The sequence below is a fragment of the Euleptes europaea genome, chromosome 17 (genome assembly GCF_029931775.1).
Source record: "Euleptes europaea isolate rEulEur1 chromosome 17, rEulEur1.hap1, whole genome shotgun sequence".
NCBI lineage: Eukaryota > Metazoa > Chordata > Lepidosauria > Squamata > Sphaerodactylidae > Euleptes > Euleptes europaea.
Genome location: NC_079328.1, coordinates 28,173,859 through 28,199,716, shown reverse-complemented (window position 1 = coordinate 28,199,716; position 25,858 = coordinate 28,173,859). Strand labels below are relative to the sequence as shown.

At 46.4% G+C, this 25,858-nt stretch overlaps 1 protein-coding gene across 1 annotated transcript; it reads left to right on the top strand.

The window, feature by feature from the left end:
• The first annotated feature begins 8,693 nt into the window (after positions 1-8,693).
• On the top strand, positions 8,694-17,445 carry B3GNT9 (UDP-GlcNAc:betaGal beta-1,3-N-acetylglucosaminyltransferase 9). The gene is made up of 2 exons (XM_056862685.1): positions 8,694-8,847; positions 16,134-17,445. The coding sequence occupies exon 2, from the start codon at positions 16,201-16,203 to the stop codon at positions 17,443-17,445; it is 1,245 nt and encodes a 414-aa protein (XP_056718663.1). The 5' UTR covers positions 8,694-8,847; positions 16,134-16,200.
• Positions 17,446-25,858: the final 8,413 nt, after the last annotated feature.

The window sequence follows — 25,858 nt, the reverse complement described above, 5'->3', positions numbered from 1 at the left end:
TAGATTTCTGCACACAGAGTGTTCTTTCTTTTTCCAACCAGGACGCATTGCATTCTGCGGTTTCTCACCTCCAGTCTTTAGGGCAGCCCTATTCTAGTTTTATCCTTTCATCCCTTGATAGGGCAGTGAAAAGGCAGTGGAAAATGCTCATTTTCAATAAAAACATGACCACCCTATAATTATGCCAGGGATGTGAAAAGGTATTAAAGGATAGCCAGTCTGTAAGAACTGGTCTTAAGTATATGTCTGTAGAGCAGAAAGACATCTGGGCCCTTCAACCAGAAATTGGAGAGAATTGGCCATACAGCAGTAAACATTCTTACTATCAAATAGTTCCACAGTAGACAGATATTTGCTATTAAGAGAAGAATTGATCCTCTGTTATTGCCTCATCCCACCAAATCCACTAGGACTGATTTCCTGCCTCTCTGTGCTTTTGAGAAATTGCCCGGGTCTCCCCCACCAAAGCCTACCATATTCACTATTTCTCAGAGTGGATCCAGGGGCTCAATCGTTGAGAATTTCATGCATCTGAAATTCAGAGACGATTTCAGGTTGGAATTTCGTAGTAGCACCTTAAAACAGCTCAATCCTACTGATGCCAGCAGTGGCAGTTCAATGTTTCGGAAGAGTTTTCTCAACAGCCTCACAAACTACTGAACAAAAGCCATTTTGATGCTATGTATTTTTGGAGACTAGAAGCTTGAAAAATGACAATTCCCAGTACGATCGAGATTGGAGTAACCTTGCACAAGGTTGCAATGTCAGTAATGGCAATTTTTATTTCACTACAACAAAAGATGGAATAGACTAATATATATTGTCACGGCACCTTTTGATTTCTTTTTTTTAAGAGAAACAATCTAACTAATACCTACTAAGAGTACTCAGAAAAATACACACATTCGCCATCTGTTGGAGATTCACCTCTCCCTTGGCATTTCTGGTGCTCCTTTTTGCCATCTAGAATTAGAATTTCTAGGCGGTCTGTTTTCGATCTTTGCTTATGCACCATTGTGCAATTTATGGTTTATCTTGTATCTATGTATTGTTACTGGCATTTAACTACTCACACCTGAAAGCCATACCAAAAACAGAATGTTTAATCGGACTGAATTCATGCCAACACCAGGGTTTATTGGTTGCCACTAAACTGGAATGTGCAAGTTTTGCCCTTCAGACAGCCTTCTCCTGGTGATGCCCTCTTCTAGGCAGAGGCGGCCCATCCATGCTGGTTTCGTCTCTGCATAGCTTTTGTTGCTTTGTTAGCTGCCTTGAATCTCAGGAGATAAGACAGGATATAAATATTTTTAAATAAATCTGGTTTCAAAACAAGGCTGGTTTGTGAACTGCACTTCATACAAACTGGTTTGTTACGAAATCTGCATTCATGAATCACTGTTTGTGGAACAGGGTAGCCCCTTCTGGCTGCCTGTCCACAGGGATTGCAGTGTATGGAGGATGTCTTCTCCGGTGGGAGGTGGAGGGAAGGTAAGAATGAACAAACTGATTTACATCCCTTGGGCTAACCAGAGTTTGGCCGTTGCCACACCTCATTGGCTGTTGCAGTAGCATTGCTCTGTAGCAGTCAAGCTCAACCGGATTGGGTACAACCTGCAGTAAAACTGCAGTAAAATCTGTGCAATGGTAGCGGGGTATCCTACAAGCCATGTTTTACTTAGTTGTCTGAATGCAGCCATAATGTCTACATCAAAATTGTGACATTTAAAAAAAAAAAAGGTCATTGCAAATTTTAACTTGCAGATTGGAGCTGGGATTTCAAGTTTCAGTTCAGCTCTGGGTGATTTTCACATCAAATACAGGACTATTCATCACTCTCAATTTTTGCCTTGCTCAAAAATAAGCCATTGTCCCCGCCCTCCCAACCTGTTTTCAGCTTCGTTCTTCAAATGTTCATTGAAATGAATAAGAATTGCCTGTGATTTCACAGACACACCACAATATCGCTGTGCAGTTACCGGGTTCGTGGAATGGCAAACTGGTGTCCGCCATTAATCAGGTACATTTTGGGCCCTAGATTGGCCCAGTTACAGCCTCCAACTTTGAAGAAAATGGATTTCAGACCCTGCAGTCTTTGTGCTATTTGCTGTGCCGTCCCACATAGTAAATGCGTAAGCACCACACGCATCACCATGCAACACTGTTCCATTTCTGATGTGCTGTGACGAAGCAAGTATAGTGCAATCCTAAATCCACGCATTTAGAAGGGCGTCACTCTGCTTAGCACCACACTGGTAGTTTTATTTGTGGATACCGTTGATGAAAAATGTTAGGGTGGATCCTACCACTTACCCAAGCAAAGTTTGAAGCCTTCCTCCCTCCAGAGAAAATTTCCTCCAACTTAAATAGCTCTTCAGTTGGAAGAAGTGCCACTTAAATTGGAGGAAGGGTACTTGGAAGGTGGTTGGATCCATCCCACGGACTGTACCCTATTCAAGCCTTCAGTCACAAGACACACAAATACCCTTAAGTCTGGTGATTTGTGGGAAACTGTACTCTCAAAGTGCCAAAAACAGTTTCCCTACTCCCACCCCACCCCCATTAATGGGACAGCATATTTGACCAAAGAATCCTGCAATTTCAGATATAATTTCTCGTGACTTCTTGATAATGAACTCCATGAAAACTAGGCTTCACTCCCAAGCACCCTTTCCCACTGCAGAGGCAGCCAGTCCTCCAGTGTGTAGCGTATGCTCATCCAAGAGCTTTCAGGGAGCTGAACAGTGACTAGGGTAGCGTTGGCAACCTCCAGATGGGGCCTGGAGATTTCCCAGCATTATGACATCTCCAGACTACAGAGATCAGTCCCCCTGAAGAACATGGTCTCTTTGGAAGGTGGACTCTGGCTGAAGTCCCGCCCTTCTCAAAACCCGGCCCTCAGCAGGCTCCACCCCCAAATCTCCAGGAATTTCCCAGCCCAAAGTTGGCAAGACTAGGATAGGGTGGGCGAGATGGATGCAGTCCACAGCAAAGGAACAACTGCACAGCGGACCAGGAGGGGTGTGAGCAGAAAGGCGGCTTGGGAAAGCAGACTTAGGTGTTACTTTTGTAACATGAGAAGTAGCCGGTAATTTGCAAAAGAAATTAGAAGAGGCAGCTCTTTCACATGCCACATTTTAAAATTTCTGTGTATTTTTTATTTTCTCTATTGTCCTCTTTAGTTTTGCACTTTAGTTTTGCACTTTACATTTGCTTTGAAGTGCCAAACTGATAAGGAAAGCATCCGTGTTTCGTTAACTGTTAACTTGGATCCTTTTTTAATTTTGCTGTTATTACAAAATTTAATCATATGCACTGGCAGTCTTAGAGATCTCTTTGTTTTATACTTCCAGTTTCAAAACATGCTGTTCTTTTTCGACACACCAAGATAAGGCAAAAATCAAATAAAGCTGCTTCGTATTTCGAAAGGAACAAATGCTTGCATGTTCTGGTAATATCTCTTGGGAACTGAGCAGCAAGAGTTCAAAGGGGAGTTTTCGTTGCATGACGTGGATTGTTTTTAATACTTTAGTCGAGCTTAAGAGCTTGGAACAGTCTCTGTCTTGGGCTGGCCATGGGAAGGAGGAAGGGGTTTGAGTTGGTATCCCAGCGGCATGTTTTGGCATAGCTGAGCCAAAACGTTTGCAGACGTGGATAAAATTATTAAGCAAAAAAAAATGGGCCAAAACATCTGGACCATAGGGAACTGAGGAAGAATAAGAATTGGTTTTTATACCCTGCTTTTCTCTACCTTTAAGGAGTCTCAAAACGGCTAACAATCACCTTCCCTCTCCCTGCAACAGGCACCTTGTGAGGTCGGTGGGACCAAGAGAGTTCGGAGAGAACTGTGACTAGCCAAAGGTCACCCAGGAGGCTTCATTTGGAGGAGTGGGGAATCAAACCCGTAGGGTTGCCAGGTCCCTTTTTTGCCACTGGTGGGAGGTTTTTGGGGTGGAGACAGAGGAGGGTGGGGTTTGGGGAGGGACCGCAATGCCATAGAGTCCAATTGCCAAAGCAGCCATTTTCTCCAGGTGAACTGATCTCTATTGGCTGGAGATCAGTTGTAATAGCAGGAGATCTCCAGCTAGTGCCTGGAGGTTGGCAACCCTACAAACCCGGTTCACCAGATTAGAGTCCGCTGCTCCTAACCACCTCACCACGCTGGCTTTCTGAGTCAAAGGATTGGTCCACCTAGCTCAGTACTCTCCATTCTAACTGGCCTTAGCTCTCAAGGGTCTCTCTACAGCAGAAGCAGGCTGGCCATTTGTCTGAAAGGGAAATTTCCTGGTGGATGCTGCCCTAGAGGGCTGCTTTTAGCCAGGAGCAAGCCCCAGCAATGAACTCAGCGTCTGTGGGTCCACATGTCTTCAGCCTTTCAGTGGCAATGAAGATGGGTATCAATTCACCAATTTCATAGAATCATAAGAGTTGGAAGGGACCACCAGGGTCATCTAGTCCAACCCCCTGCACAATGCAGGAAATTCACAACTACCTCCTCCACACACACCCAGTGTCCAGAAGATGGCCAAGATGCCCTCCCTCTCACGAACTGCCTCATAGAATCAGCATTGCTGACAGATGACAAAAACCTCTAGGGAAGGAGAGCTTACCACCTCCAGAGGAAGCCTGTTCCACTGAGGAACCACTCTGTTAGAAAATTCTTCCTAATGTCTAGATGGAAACTCTTTTGATTTAATTTTAACCTGTTGGTTCTGGTCCGACCTTCTGGGGCAACAGAAAACAACTCGGCACCATCCTTTATATGACAGCCCTTCAAGTACTTGAAGATGGTCATCATATCTCCTCTCAGTCTTTTCCTCTTCAGGCTAAACATACCCAGCTCCTTCAACTTTTCCTCATAGGACTTGGTCTCCAGACCCCTCACCATCTTTGTTGCCTCCTTTGGACACGTTCCAGCTTATCTACATCTTTCTCCTCCCCAAAGTGCTGCCCGATTGTAAGAGGAAGCCCTGGGTGAGCCAGTGCTCACTGCTGAACCAGTGAGCTCCTGAAGCATCACCTCGTAGCTCTGCAGGGCCCACACAGCTTGGCTTGCTCCAGGACTATTTTCCGTTCCCCACTCTGCCCCTCACCTGCTGCTGGAGGTCCTGAACTGCAGATGCCAGGGACTGAATCGGAGACCTTTGCACCCATACATGTAGTAAGCAACAGAGGGGGAACATTGCGATGTCAAGGGCCACAGGCTGCCATCTTGGATTTGGGCATGCGGTACAGCTGGCACCATAGCTGATGAATGGCTCATGGCGTTATGCGAAGAACTTCTCAGTGCCATTTCTCACCCTGCACACTGAATACTGCATCGGTGTGCAGATTTAATATGCTATTAGTGTTTACCCTGGAAAACAGTTTCATATTTTCCTGTTTCGTCATCATATATACTAAACAATGTGCACATGTATATGTATACACACATATAAGGCTGGCTGCCGTTTTCCCCCTTGTGCAAACATGGTTCCATATCAGTGTCCACAGTACTTTTGTTTTTTGTTTGTTTTTTAAAAGGTTATATATAAGGTTGCACTGATTTCCAACAATTCCCCATCAGGACTTGGAAGAGCCACCCCCAAAGGTGCTGGTATTCAGTAGTGGTGTGAGTACCGCCACAAACAAGCCCTGAGTTCTCATGTGCGTAAGTCAGGAGTCGAACAAAGTGGCCCTCTAAAAGATTAGTAACAAGGGCAACTTGATAGCAGCGTCCTACCCAATTCCCCCACCAGCCCCGGTACAGAGTAAACCTTTTTTTGCATGTGTTTCACCACGAGGGTATGCCGGGATTGTGCAGCACAACCCGTCCCTTCCCCACACCATTTCCCCCAAAACGCTCTCCTTCGCTTCCCTCGTGCACATTGCACAAACTCTCTCCACTCTTCTCAAAATTTAGGGAGAGACGGTGTGGCCTAAATGGTCAGTGTCAGATTAGGACACTTAGTTTGAATCCCCGCTCTGCCGTGGAAGCTCGCTGGGCGACTTTGGGCCGAACACCGTCTCTCAACCGAACCACCTCGCAGGGCTGTGACTGTGAGGATAAAATAGAGGATGGGGAGGACAATGTCGTAGCCCGATTTAGGTCCTCGTTGAGGGGAAAGCAGGGTTTAAAGGTCTAAATAAAATAAACTTGGGGTCAAGCCTTCTCTCCTCTTTCTTTGGCAAACCATTTCCCTCGAGGAGTCTGGATCTCTGGCACTAGCTGAACGCTACTTCCCTCGGGGCCAGCCCTTCACATCTGCAATTGTTTTCTTCAGGTGGTTCTGTTTGCCAGATTTTGGGTCAGAAGGGGAGAGAGGGTGACTGATGCACTGGTTCCCCTGCCCTCATTTTTCTGCAGGAAGACTGCCACACCTACATTTTCTCCAGCAAGGGGGACAACAGCTGGGTGGTGAGAAAACAAGATGGGGGGGAGATGAAATAGCCCCACTGTCAACCGTCCCCTTCCAGTTCCCGGCATCGCATTTCTAGACAACAACTACAAAACTCCATTAAAAGAAAAACCACCTGCGGAAGTGCTCTCCCTCTCCCCAACCTGGACTGGGAAAGGTGGCCCTTTACGAACAACCAAAAAGAGGATCCACATTTACACAGGCTAATTTACATTCACATTACAAATTTGCACATCATTACTAAACTTCCAATTGCAGTTAGTGTCAGACTAAGATCTGAGAGACTCCAGGTTCAAATCCCCCCTCTGCCATGGAAGTTTGCTGGGTGAGCGTGGTTCAGTCACACGCTCCCAGCCCACCTCGCAGGGTCATTGTGAGCATAAAATGGAGGAGCGAATGTTCTAAGCTACTCTGGGTCCCTATTGGGGAGAAAGGAGGGGCATAAATGAAGTAAATAAAAAATAAATACAACTCACCCAATGTCTGTCGTGCAGATGCCAACTGCTGATGGGGAAGTCTTCCAGACCCCTCCTGCTCGCCCTTCTGAGGGCTCATCCTCTGCAATTCACCCCAAATAGCCTAGTTATCTGGAGCAGCCCTTCTTCCCACTGCAGGTCACTCTGGGTCCCTGGGCTCTGGCATCAAGCCTACACAGCCGCAATATAAAGTTGAAAATGCAGCAGGAGACCTGTTCCTAATTCTCCCCTTACCTCATCTCAATGTGACCTGTCAAGTTGTAGCGGCCAGGACCCTGGCTTTTGTTCATGCTATTCTGAAGAGCTCAATGTGTTTTGGTTGTTGATACAGGGCAAATTATAATTGAAAACACGAACACATGAAGCTGCCTTATAACTGAATCAGACCATTGATCCAACAAGGTCAGTATTTACTCTGACTGGCAGCGGCTCTTGGGGGACTCAGGCAGAAGTCTTTAATGTCAAATCAAATCAAATCTTTAATAATACAGTCAATGACCAACAATACACATACAGAGCATTATAACTAGGGTTGCTAGGTCCCTCTTTGCCACCTGTGGGAGGTTTTTGGGGCAGAGGGACCTCAATGCCATAGAGTTCAATTGCCAAAGCGGCCATTTTCTCCAGGGGAACTGATCTCTATCGGCTAGAGATCGGTTGTAATAGCAGGAGATCTCCAGCCACTACCTGGAGGTTGGCAACCCTAATTATAACCTATGCCTATTTGCATAGTACAAGTCTAAAAAGTAAGGTTAGAAATGCAAATCATCACAGGCTTATTGATGACCCATTTACATAATCCATTGTATCACTTATTCTTTTCCTAGCAAGGTACGCCAAATTTTAATCGCTGCGATACAGAATTTAGAGGTCTAGAGAGAAACCTGAGGCTTTTCGTCTATTAATAGCATCTTGGCCAGAAATAGTTCAGATCGACCATGGAAGTTTTTGACCAAGGGAAAAATAAATCTTATACGGACTTCCTGATAGTATGGGCATCTAATCAAGACATGTTCTGTGGTTTCAAGATCCCTTGACTCGCAGGGGAAGAGTCTTTCTGCTGAGAACTTTCTTGTATCTTCTCTCCAGTACCGCTGATGGAATGTCTTTCACATATCCTACAGCTTGATCCTGGAGCTGCCAGGGATTGAACCTGGACTTGATACATGCCAAGCAGGTGGTTTACCACTGAGCCATGGCCCCTCCCATCATTATTAATGATAATCACATACGTCTTACAGTACAGACACTTTGGTTCTCTGCTTTAAAACTGAGATGCTACTTGGTCTCGGTCTAAAACGATTAAGAGGACAATTTTTTAAAAAAGAATGCAAGGGTGTCTGTGTATCATCAGTCTTGGGTTCAGCTAGAAGTGTTAACTGCTTTATAATTCTTCTTAAGTTTGAAAGTGCTATTCCTTTTGGGTTTTACAAGCAGCTAATTTCATGTGTGTTTTTAAAAGAGGAGCCACGGATGCTTCCAAATTTCTGTCTCTCTCTTTTGCATATGTGCACAAACATGGAAATGACCCTCCCAGATGCATGCATTCTTAGCCAGCCCCCTTTGTGCTGCTGAACATCTGTATCACGTGTACGCCTTGACTCTTCCAACTCTTGGAGAGACACATCTGCTCAGGTCATGTGACTAGCACTCGGAGGCCGGCTGAGTTCCTTTTCTTAACATAGACAAGTTTTTATTTCCTCCAGCCCCCTCCCCCGATCGGCAAGTTTTTGGACACGAGAAATGAGCCATATTTGCTTGTGATCCTACGCATGGAAGGGATGCACAGCTGCCCCTTCCGCTCACTAAAACAAAAAGGGGAGCCATGGTTATTTAATTCAGCAAGGCTTCCCTGGGCTATATGTTCAGAGGCAGAGGAATGCCAGGACTAACTGAATCCAGATGTGCTTACTTGGCAGCCACCCGGACAACCATTACCAAAGGGATACAGTATTGAAACGATTGCATTGGATGTAAGTATGAAGTCTTTCTGCTTGGTTGGGGAGTGTGCTACAAACCTGGTTGAAAGCTCGCCCTTGTTTCTAGCTTTATCCTCTCCTGGATCTTTTCTTGGCAGAACTAAATGTTTTCGGCTTTTTCAAAAGCAATTAGCAAGCTGCTGTGCCTCTTACAAACCCACCTCGCAGACTCTCCAGCTTACTATACAAGGTTGGCTCTTTTTCATGCTTTGCACAAGAATGGTGATTTATTTACAAGTTCCCCCCTCCTTCCTCAGCATTCCCGTGTGTGTCCACAGGCACGCACCTTGCCCTATAGGTATAGGAAGAATGCCCTTCTTCCATAGCATTGCAATCCTCATTAAATGTCACGGTATGGATTACTGTACACAACATGTTGCAGCAGACATACACAAGGGAGAGACTGTATATGTGAACAAAAGTTGAAAGTATCCCTCCCCCTCCCAGCGAACTATGTGAAAATATTGAAAAAGGCCTCCCTGAGTAGAGATTTGGGTTAGTTTTTAGATGTGGGATAATTAATCCAACCTTGGGGTGGCTCCCTATTTTCCCATGGAACACTTTCATGAGAGGGAAGGTGGAACGGTGCAGGCTGATCCTGTCAGATTTTGGAAGCTAAACAGGGTCGGCACTTGGATGGGAGACCACCAAGGAAGACTCTGCAGAGGGAATATGAGCTGAGCTCCCATTATCTGTATGTAAATATTTATTTGGTGCAGAATCATTTCCCAAAGGAATTAAGAGGCTGTTTCTGAAGTACAGCCTCTGCCAAAAAGAGAGAGTGTAAAATTTTCCTTTTTTTAAAGGTAAGGTAATAGAACAGAGCTACTCCAGACTTACCTGGATGAGGTATCTTCTCTTAACCCTTTCAATCGGGTATCCACCCAGTTATGTGGTCCAGAATTGACCTTGACTGGAAATAAGTGGCCCATATTGTGAAAGTAAAGGGTTGCCAGGTCCCTCTTTGCCACTGGCAGGTGGTTTTTGGGGCGAAGCCTGAGGAGGGTGGGGTTTGGATAGGGGAGGGACTTCAATGCCATAGAGTCCAATTGCCAAAGTGCCCATTTTCTCCAGGGGAACTGATCTAAATCAGCTGGAGATCAGTTGTAATAGCAGATCTCCAGCTACTACCTGGAGATTGGCAACCCTACGAAAGTATGACATCACAAGATCCTGCAGGATGACATCATTAGGTCACCACATGAATCTCAGGGTTTGTGTTGCTGAGGATTTGGCCATATATAAGGCTCAAATAGAGGAGATGAATGTCACAGTCATGTTCTGTAGCTCCACTGCAAATTGCAGATTAACACAACCTCGATTTGCCCTAGGATTGTGCAAGGCAGGGAGAGGGGGTTTAACCTTTCAACCTCCACTTGGTTTCACTATTTGGAACCTTGCTTTGCTGTTAGCATTTCAAATGAGAAAAAAGGTTCCAGATGTTGGTGCTTTGTGGCAGCTTGCCTAAGATGTGCTGTTGATCTATTTTGGCGTTGCTTGAGCTGCCCCAAGATTCTGAGCCGGGCTTTGCTCAGAGCCAATTGAGGACACACAGCCCAGCCAATACCCTCCAGATTGGTAGGGGGGCTGTCAGCTGAACCACAGGTGTTGGTGAGCTGCATGTGATCCCTTAGTGGTATGTCTTGCAACCCTGCAATACAGAATTCTTCCTCTCTGTGATCTCCTCTCTCTCTCCTGAGTACCTTGGAAAGATACTGAAATAGTACCATGGTAGTGTACTTTATATGCCAAGTCACAGCATCTGGATCCTGGAATGGCTGTTGTTTACTTGCCTTGTTTAGAGCTCTTTGTCAGACAATTCCAGATGCAGCCCAGAGGGCCAAACTGGCCGCATTTTGCTTCACTGGAAGCCCATTCTTGAAGGTGGGGGGGACAGTTAGGCAGTGGCCGGGAGTGGCGCCCTGCACCATCTCCGCAGAGGCTTCCTGGCTGGAAAAAAGAAATATAAACACGTGTAAAATAAAAAAGGCGAAAAAAATGCCCCATAGACTTCAGCGTGGCTACGCCTGGTATTTTGCTGGCGTAACCCCGCTTCAGCGTGGAGGGGCGTTCCCAGGGTGAAAGAGATTAGGAAGCTGCCTAAAGGCAGCTCCACCCCCAAGAACGCCTCCCGGGATGTCAGTGCACTCAAGGGGAACTGGCGTAAGTCGCTCTACACCGATGTTAGGGTTGCCAACCTCCAGGTGGTGGCTGGAGATCTCCCACTATTACAACTGATCTCCAGGCGACAGAGATCAGTTCCTCTGGAGAAAATAGCTGCTTTGGCAATTGGACTCTATGGCATTGAAGTCCTGCCCCTCTCCAAACCCCATCCTGCTCAGGCGCCACCCCCAGCATAGGGGTCATGTCGGCTCACATGGGCATTCAGCCCCCCTTCAGAATTGCATGGAAAGAGGAGGTATAGACAGGCTCTGAGGTTGACTGTGGTTTGGTTTGCCACAGCATTAACTGTGGATTGACTTACACCACAGAGGCAGCAAAAGATTTACCCTGAGGTCTCCCTAGCTTGTTACCGTGGTGTAAGCATTGAAGCGGCAAAGCTGAACAAATGCATTTGGTGGCTTGATTTCTACTTTTGGAAATACAGAAGATGAGTTCTGAAGCATCGTGGAAATAACAGGGTCGGAGTAGGGTTGCCAGCCTCCAGGTAGTAGCTGGCGATCTCCTGCTATTACAACTGACCTCCAGTTGAGATGGCTCTCATGGATCGGTTCTGCTAGCAGAGACACTTTCCTCTAGGGCAGTGGTTCCCAACATTTTTTGACCAGGGACCACTAGGACTTTTTTGTTCAGTGCAGGGACCCCAAGGTTCAAAATAAAAATTCAGAGAATTTGAAAATAAACTTTAATCATAACTGTTAGTTAAACATTAAACTCAGAATAATATTTGAATATATTTTTATAATAGAGAACTTTTAATTGAAAATATTAATTTATTATGGGTTTATAACTTTGTTTCGCGGACCTTAATTTAGTTCTCGCGGACCCCTGGGGGTCCGTGGACCCCCGGTTGGGAACCAGTGCTCTAGGGGAAAGAGCCTTCCTCCAAGGCGAGTGGTGTCTTGCCTCAGGGGAAGGTTCCATTCACTGGAGAAAAGCTCTTCCATTAGCAGAATGGATCTGCTGGATAGAACTTAATGCATTGAGTTGGATTTTTAAGTCACACTATCTCACTCATATCTTGGAGCAAATGACATGGGTCGTTTATGCATGGGTACTTACACTCATGTCCGTCCCCCCCGTCTGTCTCGGTTGTTCCTTGGAGTTATGCATGAGTTTTCCATCAATTAGAGATGACCTCACAGCCAGCCCTCACAAATCCCGGGACTTCCCGTCCCTCTATTAACCCGATTCTTCCATCTTCCCCTGAGCTCAGCCTGGGTGAAATCCCCATATATAAGGCAAAGTGCAGGAGAAGGAAGCTTGGTTTCTCTCACTGCCAATTACAAAGCAGGGTGTAAAGAGGCAGGGATTCAAATGCTTCCTGCTTCCTCAGAGCTCTTTCTGAGCAGAATAAGGCTTGGGTTTCTCTCCCCCTTCCAGATTGCTCTATGTTTTGTTTTGTTTTCTTTCTTAAAATGCTTTTTTATGCTGCCATTGGGTTTTGGGGGGAGGGCTTTTCTCTCACAGTAAGCTCTATAAAGTAAGTCAATTACAAAGCAGCATTTATAGAGGCAGGGACTTGATTTGAGCTTGGAGACTGCTGGTGCAAAGATTCCCAACAGGCAAGTGTGGGTCCAGCGAGCAACGAACCTCAGGTAAAACTCCCATGCATAACTGACCATTGACAATATTTTAAAAGTTACTCACAGAAAGAAGAGCCTTCCCACGACAACCACCAAGGGCTCGTCTGCCCGAACAAGCCTTGCATTACTTCCAGAAGATACTGTCAAATCTTTACGAATAAATGTGTGGCTTTAGAGAAGAACAATGTGAAGATATAAATCCCGGTGGGGTAGCAGAAGAGGAACTCCCAACGGGCTTAACATTTGCCATTGTTGGATAATTGCTAAAAGCAGATGATCTCTGGTGACTCCTTGCTGACAATCTTCCTTCCTTCCCTCTCTTGGAGTATAACATCTGCCTGGTTGAGGATTCACTTCACTGCATCTGACAAAGTGGGCTCAAGGCCCAAGAAACCTTTTACAACCATAAATTGGTTGGCCTCTGATGGGCCGCAAGACTCCTCCACGTTTCCATAGATAAGGGTAACACTGTTAGGGCTGAAAGCTTTAATTGGGGGAGCGACTGATCAAACGTCAGGGGAACCATTGAGCAAACTATGCACGTTATAGACACCCTGGCTAACACTGTTAAATATTATAAAACACTCATTTGCATTTTTCCTCCCTTTGCTGTATCACAAGAACAGTTCATTGGATTTATAAATAGTGCTAGTATCAAGCCCAATGACGAATAAAGTATCTTTTTATTGTTCTTCTAAAGTTAATGACAGACATGTAAGGTATTCAATCAGAAATTGGATACTGCTGTATTTCAGGGCCAAACTAGACGTGGCGGTAACCACAGGTGTGACCTGTGAATGTTACACCAAGCACAGGGGTCTCCTTTATTGGGGGAAATTAGCTGGATACTAGATAGAGCTATGCAAGAGGCTGGCGTGGGGATCTTTTAACCAGTTCCGTCTGCTGAGCAAACCAAATGGAGAGCCACCCAATAACGAGGAGGCTTTTATGAAGTTTTAAGGATTTTATTAAAAGGTAATCACATAGGGTAAAAACATACACACACCCAAACAATTCCCAACACATAGCTAAGAGAGTAAAGATTTAAGAGTCCCAAGTGGGTTCATAGTTACCTTCTTGAAGAAGAGAGGTTCCAGAATGGCAACTGCAAAAGGGGAAGGGGGAAGAGGAACTGCACATTAAATGCAGGGCTGTACAAGGGGAAAGTGGCACCAGCCCACTGTGGGCAATAGGGCTATATTTATACCCCTTAATGTAGCTGGAGGAGATGGCTGGCAATGTCTGCACATTGACAAAAGGCCTGATTGCCCGCAATAGGATTAATCGGGTGCAGAAAACGAGAAGCTCTGAAGACGAAAGGCTTGTTCAAACTAAATGCCATGAAAGAGCTTCCATAATTAACTATTTTAATTAAAACATATATGCCCATCTTGACCCTTATTATGGGTAGCATTAACAAAATGCAAGAGGGAGCAGGTAGTAACCCTGAGATCCTGAGCTTCCCTGTCCTTATTTTTCCAGATCTGGCACCCACAGGAAGTCCTTACCCCCACTCCAAGCCTAGAATGCAGAGCAATATAATTGCTATGGATCTTTCCTAGAGCAGAAACCTCTACTTTGGCTGTGCTCCATGTCTTTTGTGTGGTATTTCAACAGTCTTCCCCTCCCAGAAATGAGACAGCAAGAAGGGACTCTGGGCTCTGGCCCAACCCCTGAAAGCTTCAGGATTTTGTTGGCTTTTGTATATCAAGCTGGTGGCCAATTTTCAAAATATTGGCAAGCTAAATCTGTAAGTCATGGAAAATGTGGGTTTCCATCAGTTCAAGTTTCATCCAAAGCCTGAGCCTAGAAAATTAAACAGTACAGAAGGAGCCAGGAACACTGACCAAGGCTGACATTAGCATCTGACATAAAAACAGACATCTGCAAGGAAAGGAACTCAGCCCAAATGGAGCTGGACTCGCCAGCCCTGGGCCTTGGGGTCCTCTTCAGAAGGTGGCATGGAGTCTCAGAGGCAGACTCGTCCATCTTATGCACCAGTTGCATGCAGCGGAGGGACTCTTTCAGCAGGAACAGCATTGTAGCAAAAGATTCCCCCTAACCAGCATCACATACACGGGCACAGACATGCCTCTTCAAAACTGTGCTACTTAAATAATGAATGGGCAAAAATCTTCCGAGCAAGGATGAATGGGTGATTGCAGGGGTGTTAAAAAAAGTAATTTAAGGAAGATGTACATTATACGTTGGGGGACACTTCCGGCCTTTAAAAGAACTCTTTTAATTCAAGTTGCACGTTTCTACTACTAACAATTCATAGACACCAAAATACACAAAGATACTTGGCCTTTCGATGGACTGTATAGACATTTCTGTTTGTTTATGAATAAACCACTGGTTTGCCATTCGTTTCTTTGATTTGAAGACCCAGCCAGAAATCTGGGAGCTCCACCAACAGAAAAGGGCAGGTCCCAGCACCAAGTATGCATAGGATCAGGGCTTTTCTGGTGACTATACTCACTGGTACTGAGTACCAGTACCTTTTCTCAGGGTTATCCCAACAGGCAAATGTCCTAGATTATTACAAATGTCCTAGACTTTACAAATGTCCTAGATTATTATGATAATGTATGTAAAGCATTTTGAAAAGTGAGAGAGCCATATGGATGCTGAGTAAAGGCAGTATTACCCAATGAAAGTGTTACTTGGACAATTTAGATGAGCAAAATAATAACTGCAGGGAAAGATTACAGGAAGGCAGGGAAAGATTATCAGGAGGGCAGGAAAGGAAAAGGTGTGTAATTGTGTGTGTGTTATCTTCCATACTCCATGTTTCACAAAGGAAGCCTTGACTCTTTAAAGCTTATGCCCTAGAAATCTAGTTGTCACTGCTGGACTCAAATCTTGCTCTTCTACTGCAGAGCAACATGGCTACTCAGCTGAAACTATCTGTCAGTGGTGTGTTCTTTGTCGAACACGTGGGTGTGCAGAGTACAGATATGCGTAACTCAACAAAGGAGCAAGGTCACCACTGCTCTCATCTACCTTCTTCAGAGCAGTTGAAATTGGATAGCCATTTATAAACTTTGCAAGTAATGCTACGCATGCTGTCACAGAATCCCAGAGTTGGAAGGGGTTCTACAGGCCATCTAGTCCAACCCCCTGCTCAATGCAGGATCAGCCTAGAGCATCCCTGACAAGTGCTTGTCCAGCCTCTGCTTAAAGACTGCCAGTGAGGGGGAGCTCACCACCTCCCCAGGTAGCTGATTCCACTGTCGAACTACTCTTACTGTAAATTTCCCCCCTAATATCCAGCCGGTACCTTTCCGCCTGCAATTTCAACCCATTATTACGAATCCTATCTTCTGCTGCCAACAGGAACAGCTCCCTGCCCTCATCTAAGTGACCGCCCTTCAAATACTTAAAGAGAGCAATCATGTCCTCCCTCAACCTCCTCTTTTCCAGACTAAACATTCCCAGCTCCCTCAGCCTTTCCTCAATGGGATTGGTCACCAGGCCCTATGTCCTGATCTCTTGCTTCTCTATTTGCAGATGGAGGGGGCCAGCAGACAGTTTCCCTAATGCAAACTTTGACGCTTCTTAGAGATCCGTGGAAACAATGAGAATTCAACTCAAAGGGGATGCCATCTGCACGCTGTTCCTGCTGGTAGCTCTTTGCACCATGATCTATTCCCAGCTGGGCCACACGTCCGTTAGAGAAGAAAAGGTGGACAGCCAGAAGAAGCCAGCAGCAACTTCCCGGATCTTCCACATTCCCGCAGTCCTCCAGAAACGGCTGAATGCAGAAACGACAGCAGCAAAGCCCAGAATTGTTTCAGAAATGAAACGTGCCAACGTGGAAATGCAACAGGACTCGGTTACCACTCTGGCAACCTTGACACATTCTGCTTTTGATTTTAAGCATTACCTTCTAAACAAAGACAATCGGAAGTTTGAACTCCTTGTTAATCAGCCCAGGAAGTGTAGGACAAACCCAGGTGGCCCCTTCTTGCTCATCGCCATCAAATCGCTGGTAGAGGACTTCGACCGCCGTGAGGTTGTACGAAAAACCTGGGGAAGGGAAGGGCCCATCAATGGTGTGCAGGTGCAAAGGGTTTTCCTCCTGGGGATCCCAAAGAACAAGACGTCCCTGCCGATGTGGGAGACTCTTATCCGTCAAGAGAGTCAGATGTACCGGGACGTTCTGTTGTGGGGCTTCCAGGATACTTTCTTCAACCTGACTTTGAAAGAGATCCATTTCCTAAGCTGGGCGGAAGAGTTTTGTTCCAACGCCAAGTTCATATTCAAAGGCGACGCCGACGTTTTCGTTAACGTGGAAAATATCGTTCACTTCCTTGAGAAACAAGATCCCTCTGAGGATCTTTTTGTTGGGGACATCATCTACAATGCACACCCTATCCGAGTGCGGAAGAGCAAGTACTACATCCCAGAGTCTATGTACGGGCTAGACATGTATCCGGCCTACGCAGGGGGTGGGGGGTTTGTACTATCCAGCAGCACCATGAAGAAACTCTCCCAGGCCTGTGGGGAGGTGGAGCTGTTCCCCATTGATGATGTGTTCTTGGGTATGTGCCTGCAAAGGATCAACCTCAAGCCCGTTATGCATGAAGGATTCAAGACTTTCGGAATCACCAAGCCTTCTGCGGCCCCTCACTTGCAGACTTTCGACCCCTGTTTTTACAAAGACCTCATGGTAGTCCACAGCCTGAAGGTCGCTGAAATCTGGGTCATGTGGAACCTGCTCCACAGTCCAAGGCTCTCTTGCACGCAGAAGAAGCATGTCAAGAAGGCTTTCCAATGGAAAATCAAAGCAAAACGGCATGCGAAAGGTTCTGCCATCTAAGGGACAGGTTCACATGCATGCATGGTCAATCATCACTTGATAATGCAACCTCAAGTGATGACTTGCACACGTGAAAGATTAATCGGGGGTGGTGGTGCTATAATTACCAAGAATGTTCCCATCATCCACTGTCACACCAAACACAGGAGCTTTCACCAAACAAACAAATAAATTGTATTTGTAGTCAGATAAAAAGATATGTATGCCAGATAAAAAGAGTTTTCACCTGTCCTCAGTCAACATGCATGAAGGAATCAGACCTAAGCACTGCAAAAGTGAGTGAGTTGGGGGAACGAGGAGACAGAACAGTACTGAAGAAACTGAAGGAGAATTAGGATGCATCTGCGGGGGAACTTTTCTTCATGAAGGGGGATAAGTTACAGCTGAAGTACATTTGAAGGGCAGTTTTCTCAAGCAAGAATAATCTGGGCTTAAGAAACAGGTGGTGGAATGTGCATTCTGCTCCGTGGTTTCTTTTGCTGTGATTTTCAGTGACCTTCAGTGCTGACGGGCATTTAGCTTCATCTATTATTAAACTGAAGAAAGCTGATAGGAAGAAAGTAGACTCCTTTGAAATGTGGTGTTGGAGGAAAGTGTTACGGATACCGTGGACTGCCAAAAAAAAATAATAATCAGTGGGTTCTAGATCAAATCAAGCCTGAACTGTCCCTAGAAGCTAAAATGACTAAACTGAGGCTATTGTATTTTGGTCACATTATGAGAAGACAAGAGTCACTGGAAAAGACAGTCATGCTAGGAAAAGTCGAGGGCAGCAGGAGAAGAGGAAGACCCAACAAGAGATGGATTGACTCAATAAAGGAAGCCACAGCCCTCAGTTTGCAAGATCTGAGCTAGGCTGTCAAAGACAGGACATTTTGGGGGACGTTGATTCATAGGTTGACCATGAGTCGGAAGCGACTTGACGGGACTTAACACACACACATTATTAAATTATCTCCCTGTTGTGTCATAGAATTTAAGGCACCATCTGTGGGGTTCCCAGGACACTCATCCAACCACTGACCACTCCTAGACCTGCTTGGCTTATGCAAGGTAGCTGCATCATAAGCCCTCGTAGCATGCCTTGGGTCAATCCCCAGTCATTATTAAATGGTGATTTGGTAACCCCTCTCTTGCTTTTAAAGATGAATTTGTCTAATTTATCCCAATTTCTTAACAATTCTTCCTTCTTCAAAACAAGGGGTAAATAAATTGTTATTAATAGAAAAGAGACCATGGGGAAAGATAGAGCAACACTAAGTGCCAGGTAAGAAGAAGAAGAAGAGATGGTTTTTATATGCCGACTTTCTCTACCACTTAAGGGAGACTCAAAGCGGCTTACGATCACCTTCCCTTCCCCTCCCCACAACAGACACCCTGTGAGGTAGGTGAGGTTGAGAGAGCTCTAACAGAGCTGAGACTAGCCCAAGGTCACCCGGCTGGCTTCGTGTGTAGGAGCGGGGAATCAAACCCGGTTCTCCAGATTAGAGTCCACCACTCCACTATCCTTATCTCCTTACTATTCAAAGAACTTGCAACTAAGCAAGTTAATCCTCCACAGAAGAGTCCATTTTTATTACGTCTCCTAGCACATACTGAAAAAGCTGAGAACACTTCCAAATTTTTCTCTCTCCTGATACCCATGTTTCCTGGATTAGCAGGACACGGAATCCTTTGATCGGAGTATAAATTCCAGGGATCTGTATAATCTGAGCTTTCTTGCAATAGATAAACCCAGAACAGGTTTGTTTTCAAAACTCCCATTGCATCCACATGTTCAATGAGACTCCTGGATAAATGCATTTTTGGCAGGAGTGTGCTTTATTCTGCAGCGCCTCTATGGATAGAAGTCCTTGCACGGATAAACCCATGGGCAGGAAAATGGCTACAATACACGTGGTGTGATCGTAGGGACAATTCCTAGAAGTCTATACATGCAGATAGGGAAGAATCAGGCCAAAGACAAGGCAGCTCAAGAGGAGTCCACCCAAATTTCACCACTGTGCACACGAAATTGCATGACTACTCTCTCTGTGTGTGAATGTGTGAACCAGCAAGATCTAAACATGTTCACTGTCCTACAGCAGCCATAGAAATAGTGAGAACAATTGCTGGGTGACCTTGGGCCAGTCACAGTTCTCTCAGCCCATGTGGAGGAAGGCAATGGCAAATCACCTTTGAACATCTCTTGCCTTGAAAACCCTATGGGGCGCCATGAGTCAGCTGTGACATGTACACACACACACTCCTGCATGCATAATCTTGTGCTCCTAAAGCATCATCAGTCAATATCAGGCTTTTAAAATTTTTATTTAAAAGGTCCTATTTTTCTGGGAAGGCCCTTAAGTATGTCAAAACTCCTCCCTTGCCTATGGGTGGTGTGGTTTCTGTTGTTTTCAAGACTGGAATGGGGGCTAGTCAGATGTAAAGGTAAAGGTAAAGGTCCCCTGTGTAAGCACTGGTGATGTCACATCACCATGTTTACTAGGCAGACTATGTTTATGGGGTGGTTTGCCAGTGCCTTCCCCAGTTGTCTACACTTTACCCCCAGTAAGCAAGCTGGGATGGAAGGCTGAGTCAACCTTGAGCCGGCTGAAACCGACTTCTGTCCGGATTGAACTCAGGTCGTGCGCGGAGCTTTTGACTGCAGTACTGCAGCTTACCACTCTGCGCCACGGGGCTCCTAACCAGTCAGATGTAGCAATGACAAATTCCTGAGCCGGTCACAATTGGGGTTGTCAAGCTTTCCAACACTTTTGTTTTTGCATTGATTTGTTGCTTCTCAGTTAAAGCCCATTCATTTGCATGTCCTAAAGAATTCCATTCTTGAAACAAGTTAGCCTTTGAAAGTGATGAATTTTAATGCCTATGAATATCGAACTTGGCTGGTACAGGGTATGGGGGGGGGGGGCGGCTGGGCAAGAGAGAAGCTGGAATCGACAACTGCAGATCAGACCAGGCAGCTTGATTGTTTCATCACAGCGATAAATATGTTCCAAATTAGAGAGGGAAATGGCTTCTGGCAAAGGGGGACGGTGATGCGAAAGGCAGCGCTGGAGAAGACGGCCTTAAGAAGAGAACGACATTGAAGGAGGAGGAGGAAGAAGAGCTGGTTTTCATATGCTGACTTTCTCTGCCACTTAAGAATCAAACCGGCTTACAATCACCTTCCCTTCCCCACAACAGGAACCTTGTGAGGTAGGTGGGGCTGAGAGAGCTCTAAGACAGCTGTGACTAGCCCAAGGTCACCTAGCTGGCTTTATGTGGAGGAGTGGGGAATCAATCCCGGTTGTCCAAATTAGAGTCCACCTCTCCAAACCACAGCTGTTAACCACTACACCACACTAGCATGGAAGGATTGGGGGCCTCTGCAATTTCTTGCCTTGTTTTCAGGAGCCCAGTGAAAAAGAAGAGCTTGCAGGGAGTAAGAAGCTGTAGCGAGGTAGGCACTGTGTAACTAAATAAAAAAGAAACCTTGTGGTGTTGTCTTAAAGACTTAACTGATTGATCGAATGAACAAATCTCATGAGTGACAGCGCATTTCAGAGGCACACAGTGAAACCTCGCTCAGTGTGTAGATGTCTGGGGTTTTGCACGCACATGTCAGATGATAGATCACTCTCGTATCGTGCAGTCTTTTAAATCCACTTTTGACGGTACATCAGTCCCCATTTGGGTATTCTATCAACTGACTGAAGATAGAATCATACCGTTGGAAGGGACCACAAGGATCATCTAGTCCAACCCCCTGCACAATAATCATTTTATGCACTGGATGAAGCAGGCTCTAGGCCAGGAAAAAACATGTTTCATTAAATGTTAGTCTTTTCAAGGTGGAAACTTTGCTTCTGAGTAAGGAAGGAAGATCTGCATGGGCATCTCTCTCTCTCTCTCCCCCCTATCTGTAAGATCACAATTGTTGCATAGGAAACTCTGCATGGTTGATTTGTTTTTATTTACTGGATTTATACTCCACCTTTCTTCCAAATGGGGACCCAAAGTGGCTTACATGGTTCTGCTTTCCTTCATTTTATCCTCACAACAACCCTTGAAGGTAGGTTAGGCTGAAAGTATGTGTCTAGCCCAAGGTCACTAGGGAACACCACGGCAGTGGTGATTTGAACATGGCCCCCCTAGATTCTTCTCCAACACTCTGACCACTATACCACACTGGCACATTTTTATCCCTCCATGTCTCCAAGAAGTTCAGGGTAGTGTATGTATCATCCTTCACCTCCATTTTATCCTCACAACAGCCCTGGGAAGCAGGTTAGGCTGAGAGTTCACCTAGTGTGTTTCGGAACAAGTGGAAATTTGAAACTGGGTCCACCCAGGCCTAGCCTAACTCTCAAATTGCTGTTCCGCACTAACTCTGTCCAACTCACCAACATTCTGAGCGATTATGATGATAATCCAGTATTCAAGTCTAGAAGATGCTACCTTTGCCTATGTGAGATGCTGCTTGTTGTTCTTCCATTTGGGTCTCTTTCTGAGCCCCATAGTTATTTCTTGAGAGGGTGGGGATTATCTTAACGTGATTCTGGTGACCTCAGACTTAAATCCACAGGTTTTTGTCACCATGCCTAAATGCAGATTCCTCCCTCCTTTCTATTACATTGTTAAATATTTAATGTAAGTAATTAGGGTAGACCATCTTTATTTGAAATATCTGTTTACATTCCATGTCCCAAGAACAAGAAGTTAGCACCGATATCAAGTTAGATCCATTTGTACAATTCACTGGAACCAATAAATCTCTTTTTAAAAAGAGATGCTACCTTTGCCCAAGAACAGAAGCTGTGCCGACAGAACAGGATTGATCAATTAGACAGAACTAGTTTCACTTTTATGGATTGACATAATTTTAATCATATTATTTTATTTAGAAACACTTTAACTCACCTTTAGTAAAATATTCCCAAGGCAGGGAACACCATCCTAATAGAATAATTAAACTGAACATGCAGTATATTTCTGTGGCAAATAATGGGCTGGATCCAGACAGCTTTTTCACTCTATCCTACCCAATTCCCCACCATACTACAGTTTTCAATCCACATGGCTTTTGCCCACACAGGTCCCATGGTCCCCCTTTATAGCCTTTTTATTCGTTTTTCACCAACAGAAAAGTTGGCTGGATCCAACCCCTTAACTGCAGCTCCAGCTGCCACATTCAACAGTCAAAAGCTAACCTGACTTTAAAATAAAATTGTAAATGGATCAAATTCCCAGATCTGGTGGATGCCTTAGAAGAGATGGTTTTACAATTTTACACCATGTTTCTCAGCTGGGACCTGAGAAGCAGCAGCAGCCGAATCTTGAACGACAGGGACATCTGCTAAGCTTCATCATGAGCACAGCTTAATAGGCCGTGGCTCAGTGGTAGAGCATCTGCTTGGCGTGCAGAAGGTCCCAGGTTCAATCCCTGGCATCTCCAGTTAAAGGAATTAGGTGAGTAGGTGATGAGGAAGACCCCTGCCTGAGACCCTGGAGAGCTGCTGCCAGTCTGACTGGACAATACTGACTTTGATGGACCAAGGGTCTGATTCAGTGTAAGGCAGCTTCACATTTTTGTGTGTTCAAATGAGATAAGGGGCCTGAATAACAACAGGCATTTGTTCCAAGAGGCACAGCATAATTTAGTGGTGGAGTCGAAGCACTAAAAGGGCTTGCCCCCTGGTTGCAGAAAAGCAGAAGCGAGCATTTCTAGGTTCTGTCTAATACTATTCATACAGCTATAGCCTTGAGCAGAAAATAAAGGAAATAAAAAATGCCTTAGTGTTATTCTTTTAGTATTTAATTATTGCCCCTATAAATTTTGCCACAGAGTAACAGAATCATTTGTATCTGATAGTAGCCACGTCACCTGCGGCCTCGTACTGCCAGATGCCTCATTGGAACTTTCCATATTTTAAAATAAAGGATTAATTAAACCGGCCCTCAGCTCATTAAATATAGAACACTCCATGATCATATGTTCTATAGAAGGGGTCCTCAAACTATGGCCCGCGGGCCGGATCCGGCCCGTCAGGGTCCTGAACCCCGCCCCTTTAAAGGAGTGCAGCCGCAAGGTACTTCCTCCCAGCTCCCTACACACGGGAGGGAAGAGGGAAGAGAGACAAGCTGCGAGGATGCAGGTCCAGCCGCCCCCCTGCTCTGTGCCGCCCTGGGGCTGCTGGGCCGCCACTCCCGGTGGGCGGGATGCAGGCGGGCGCTTGCCAGGTGCTGCGGCGCCAGGTTGGGGCATGCTGGCAGCGGCTGCTGCTGCTGGGCGTGGGCGAGCACGGCGGCAGAGGGCCGGGCGGGCTGGGGTGCGCTGCACAAGAGCTTCAGCTTCCGCCTGCGGCAGGGCCAGGAGCTGCCACGCTTGGGCTCGGGGCTCCTGCGCATGGCCGCACCTGCAGCGAGGGAGCCGCTGCTGCCGCCGCCTGCCTGCACGCCTTCCCCAGCAAGCGCGACCTGCTCTGCCCGATGGCCCGGACGCCGGGCCCCAGCGGCAGGGTGGCCTCTAGTGACTGCTGGCCGGCTGGCTCCGGCACCAGGAGCGCACCTCGCCCAAGGCCTTCGTCCTTGCCGAGCTCCGCGAAGCCCGCCGAGCGCCCCCCCCCCCAGGGGAGAAAACACTTTTCAGGTCAGGAAAGGCCTCGCCCTGCGGAGCTTTCCCCCTCTCGGCCTGTTGGGGGGGGGGACACTTTTCAGACTCCCGTTTCCAGCCCTCAACGTGCCTGGGGAGCGGTTTTGCGAGGGGGTGGGGTGGGCTGGAGCATTCAGATCTTTGAGGAGAGGGAGGGAGAGTTGTGTTCGTGCGCATGCATGCGGACTGTGTTTTGACGATGCTTCCTGGCGTGCCTTCACAACTGCCTTGCAGGGTTGGTTATATGGTTTCTGAAAAGGGAGCTGAAGTTGCAGGGGGAGACCGACTTGCCCAGAATCCTGAGGTGGAATTCACCCCCTCCCCTTGGTCTGAGTTCACACCCATCTTCAGATGCGAACCTCAGAGGGCAGCCTGTGTGCCCGCTTCCTGCTTGTCCCATGCCATGCCATGCCATGGGAGGCATCTGAAGGAACTCCTTTCTGTGCCAGTCCTGCCCCAGGCCCCTTGTGCCAGAAAGAGCGACCTCGCCCCCTCCTCCTACTCCAGGATCGGTGCCAGGGCAAAGGGGCCGCCATGAGCAGCTTGTTGTTAACTGACTTCTCGCGGTCCTCAGGAACTCCCTGCCTTCTTTCTGGGAAAGCAGGATGGGGGGGGGCAGCTGGTGTCTTGGACTGACCCCTTGGATAACCGCTCTGACCGCCATGCTGGGCCTGGGGGTTGCCCTCCTGGGGCAGGGGTAGAGCAAGCCGGAGGGTCGCTTTACACCGCCTTCTCTGGGATGGTCCGTCAGAGTCAGCCTTGTCCACTCAGACTGGCAGCTGCTCTCTGGGGTCTCAGGCCTCAGAGGTCTTTCTTGTCACCTCCTCCCTGCCCTTTTAGCCAAAGATACTGCCAGGGGTTAGCCCTAGGACCCTCAGCACGCCCAGCCGAAACTCCTCCGCTAAGCCTCTGTGGAGATTTCAGAGATTGGTATCTGAAGAAGGGAGCTGTGACTCACGAAAGCTCATTCCCTGCCAGAAATTCTGTTGGTCTCTCAGGTACTGCTGGATTTTTGCTCTTTTATAGGGCTACAGAGATTTCAGGGTGGCGCCCCTGGTCCCCCTCAGTACTGCCTACTCAGGCTGGCGGTGGCTCTCCAGGGTCTTGGGCAGAGGTCTTCCACATCAAAGATTCAAAACACATTCAAAGATTCCACATTCAAAGATTCAAAACAGATAAAAGGAAGTATTTTTTCGCACAACACATAGTTAAATGGTGGAACTCCCTGCCCCAGGATGTGATGATGGCTGCCAGCTTGGAGGGCTTTAAGAGGGGAGTGGACATATTCATGGAGGAGAGGGGTATTCAAGGCTATTAGTTAGAATGGACTTGTATCACTTGCTATGACTAGCAGTGACAAATATGGAACCGGATATTGACCATCTCATTATCCAAAAGCAGGCCCATACTTCCCATTGAAATATTATAAGTTTATGTTGATTAAAATGGTTCTTCATTTTAAATATTACATTGTTTCTCTTATTTTTTGTGCACTACAAATAAAATATGTGCAGTGTGAATAGGAATTTGTTCATATTTTTTTCAAACTATAGTCCGGCCCCCAACAGTGTTTGAGGGACAGTGAACTGGCCCCCTGCTTAAAAAGTTTGAGGACCCCTGTTCTATAGTTTCAACTTTATCATGCGAGCATTTACACGTTTGAGTATGGCACTTTTTAAATATCTGCTCTCCAAAACCGCCAAAGGAAGATCAATCATTCTTGCCAAAGTAAAAGCTCGGAAGGGCAATACCCCAAAAGGAAGCCGAGCATACCCTATG

Bases quoted from the DNA above. Each gene is read 5' to 3' on its own strand.
- B3GNT9 (XM_056862685.1), top strand. From the start codon at position 16,201: ATGAGAATTCAACTCAAAGGGGATGCCATCTGCACGCTGTTCCTGCTG.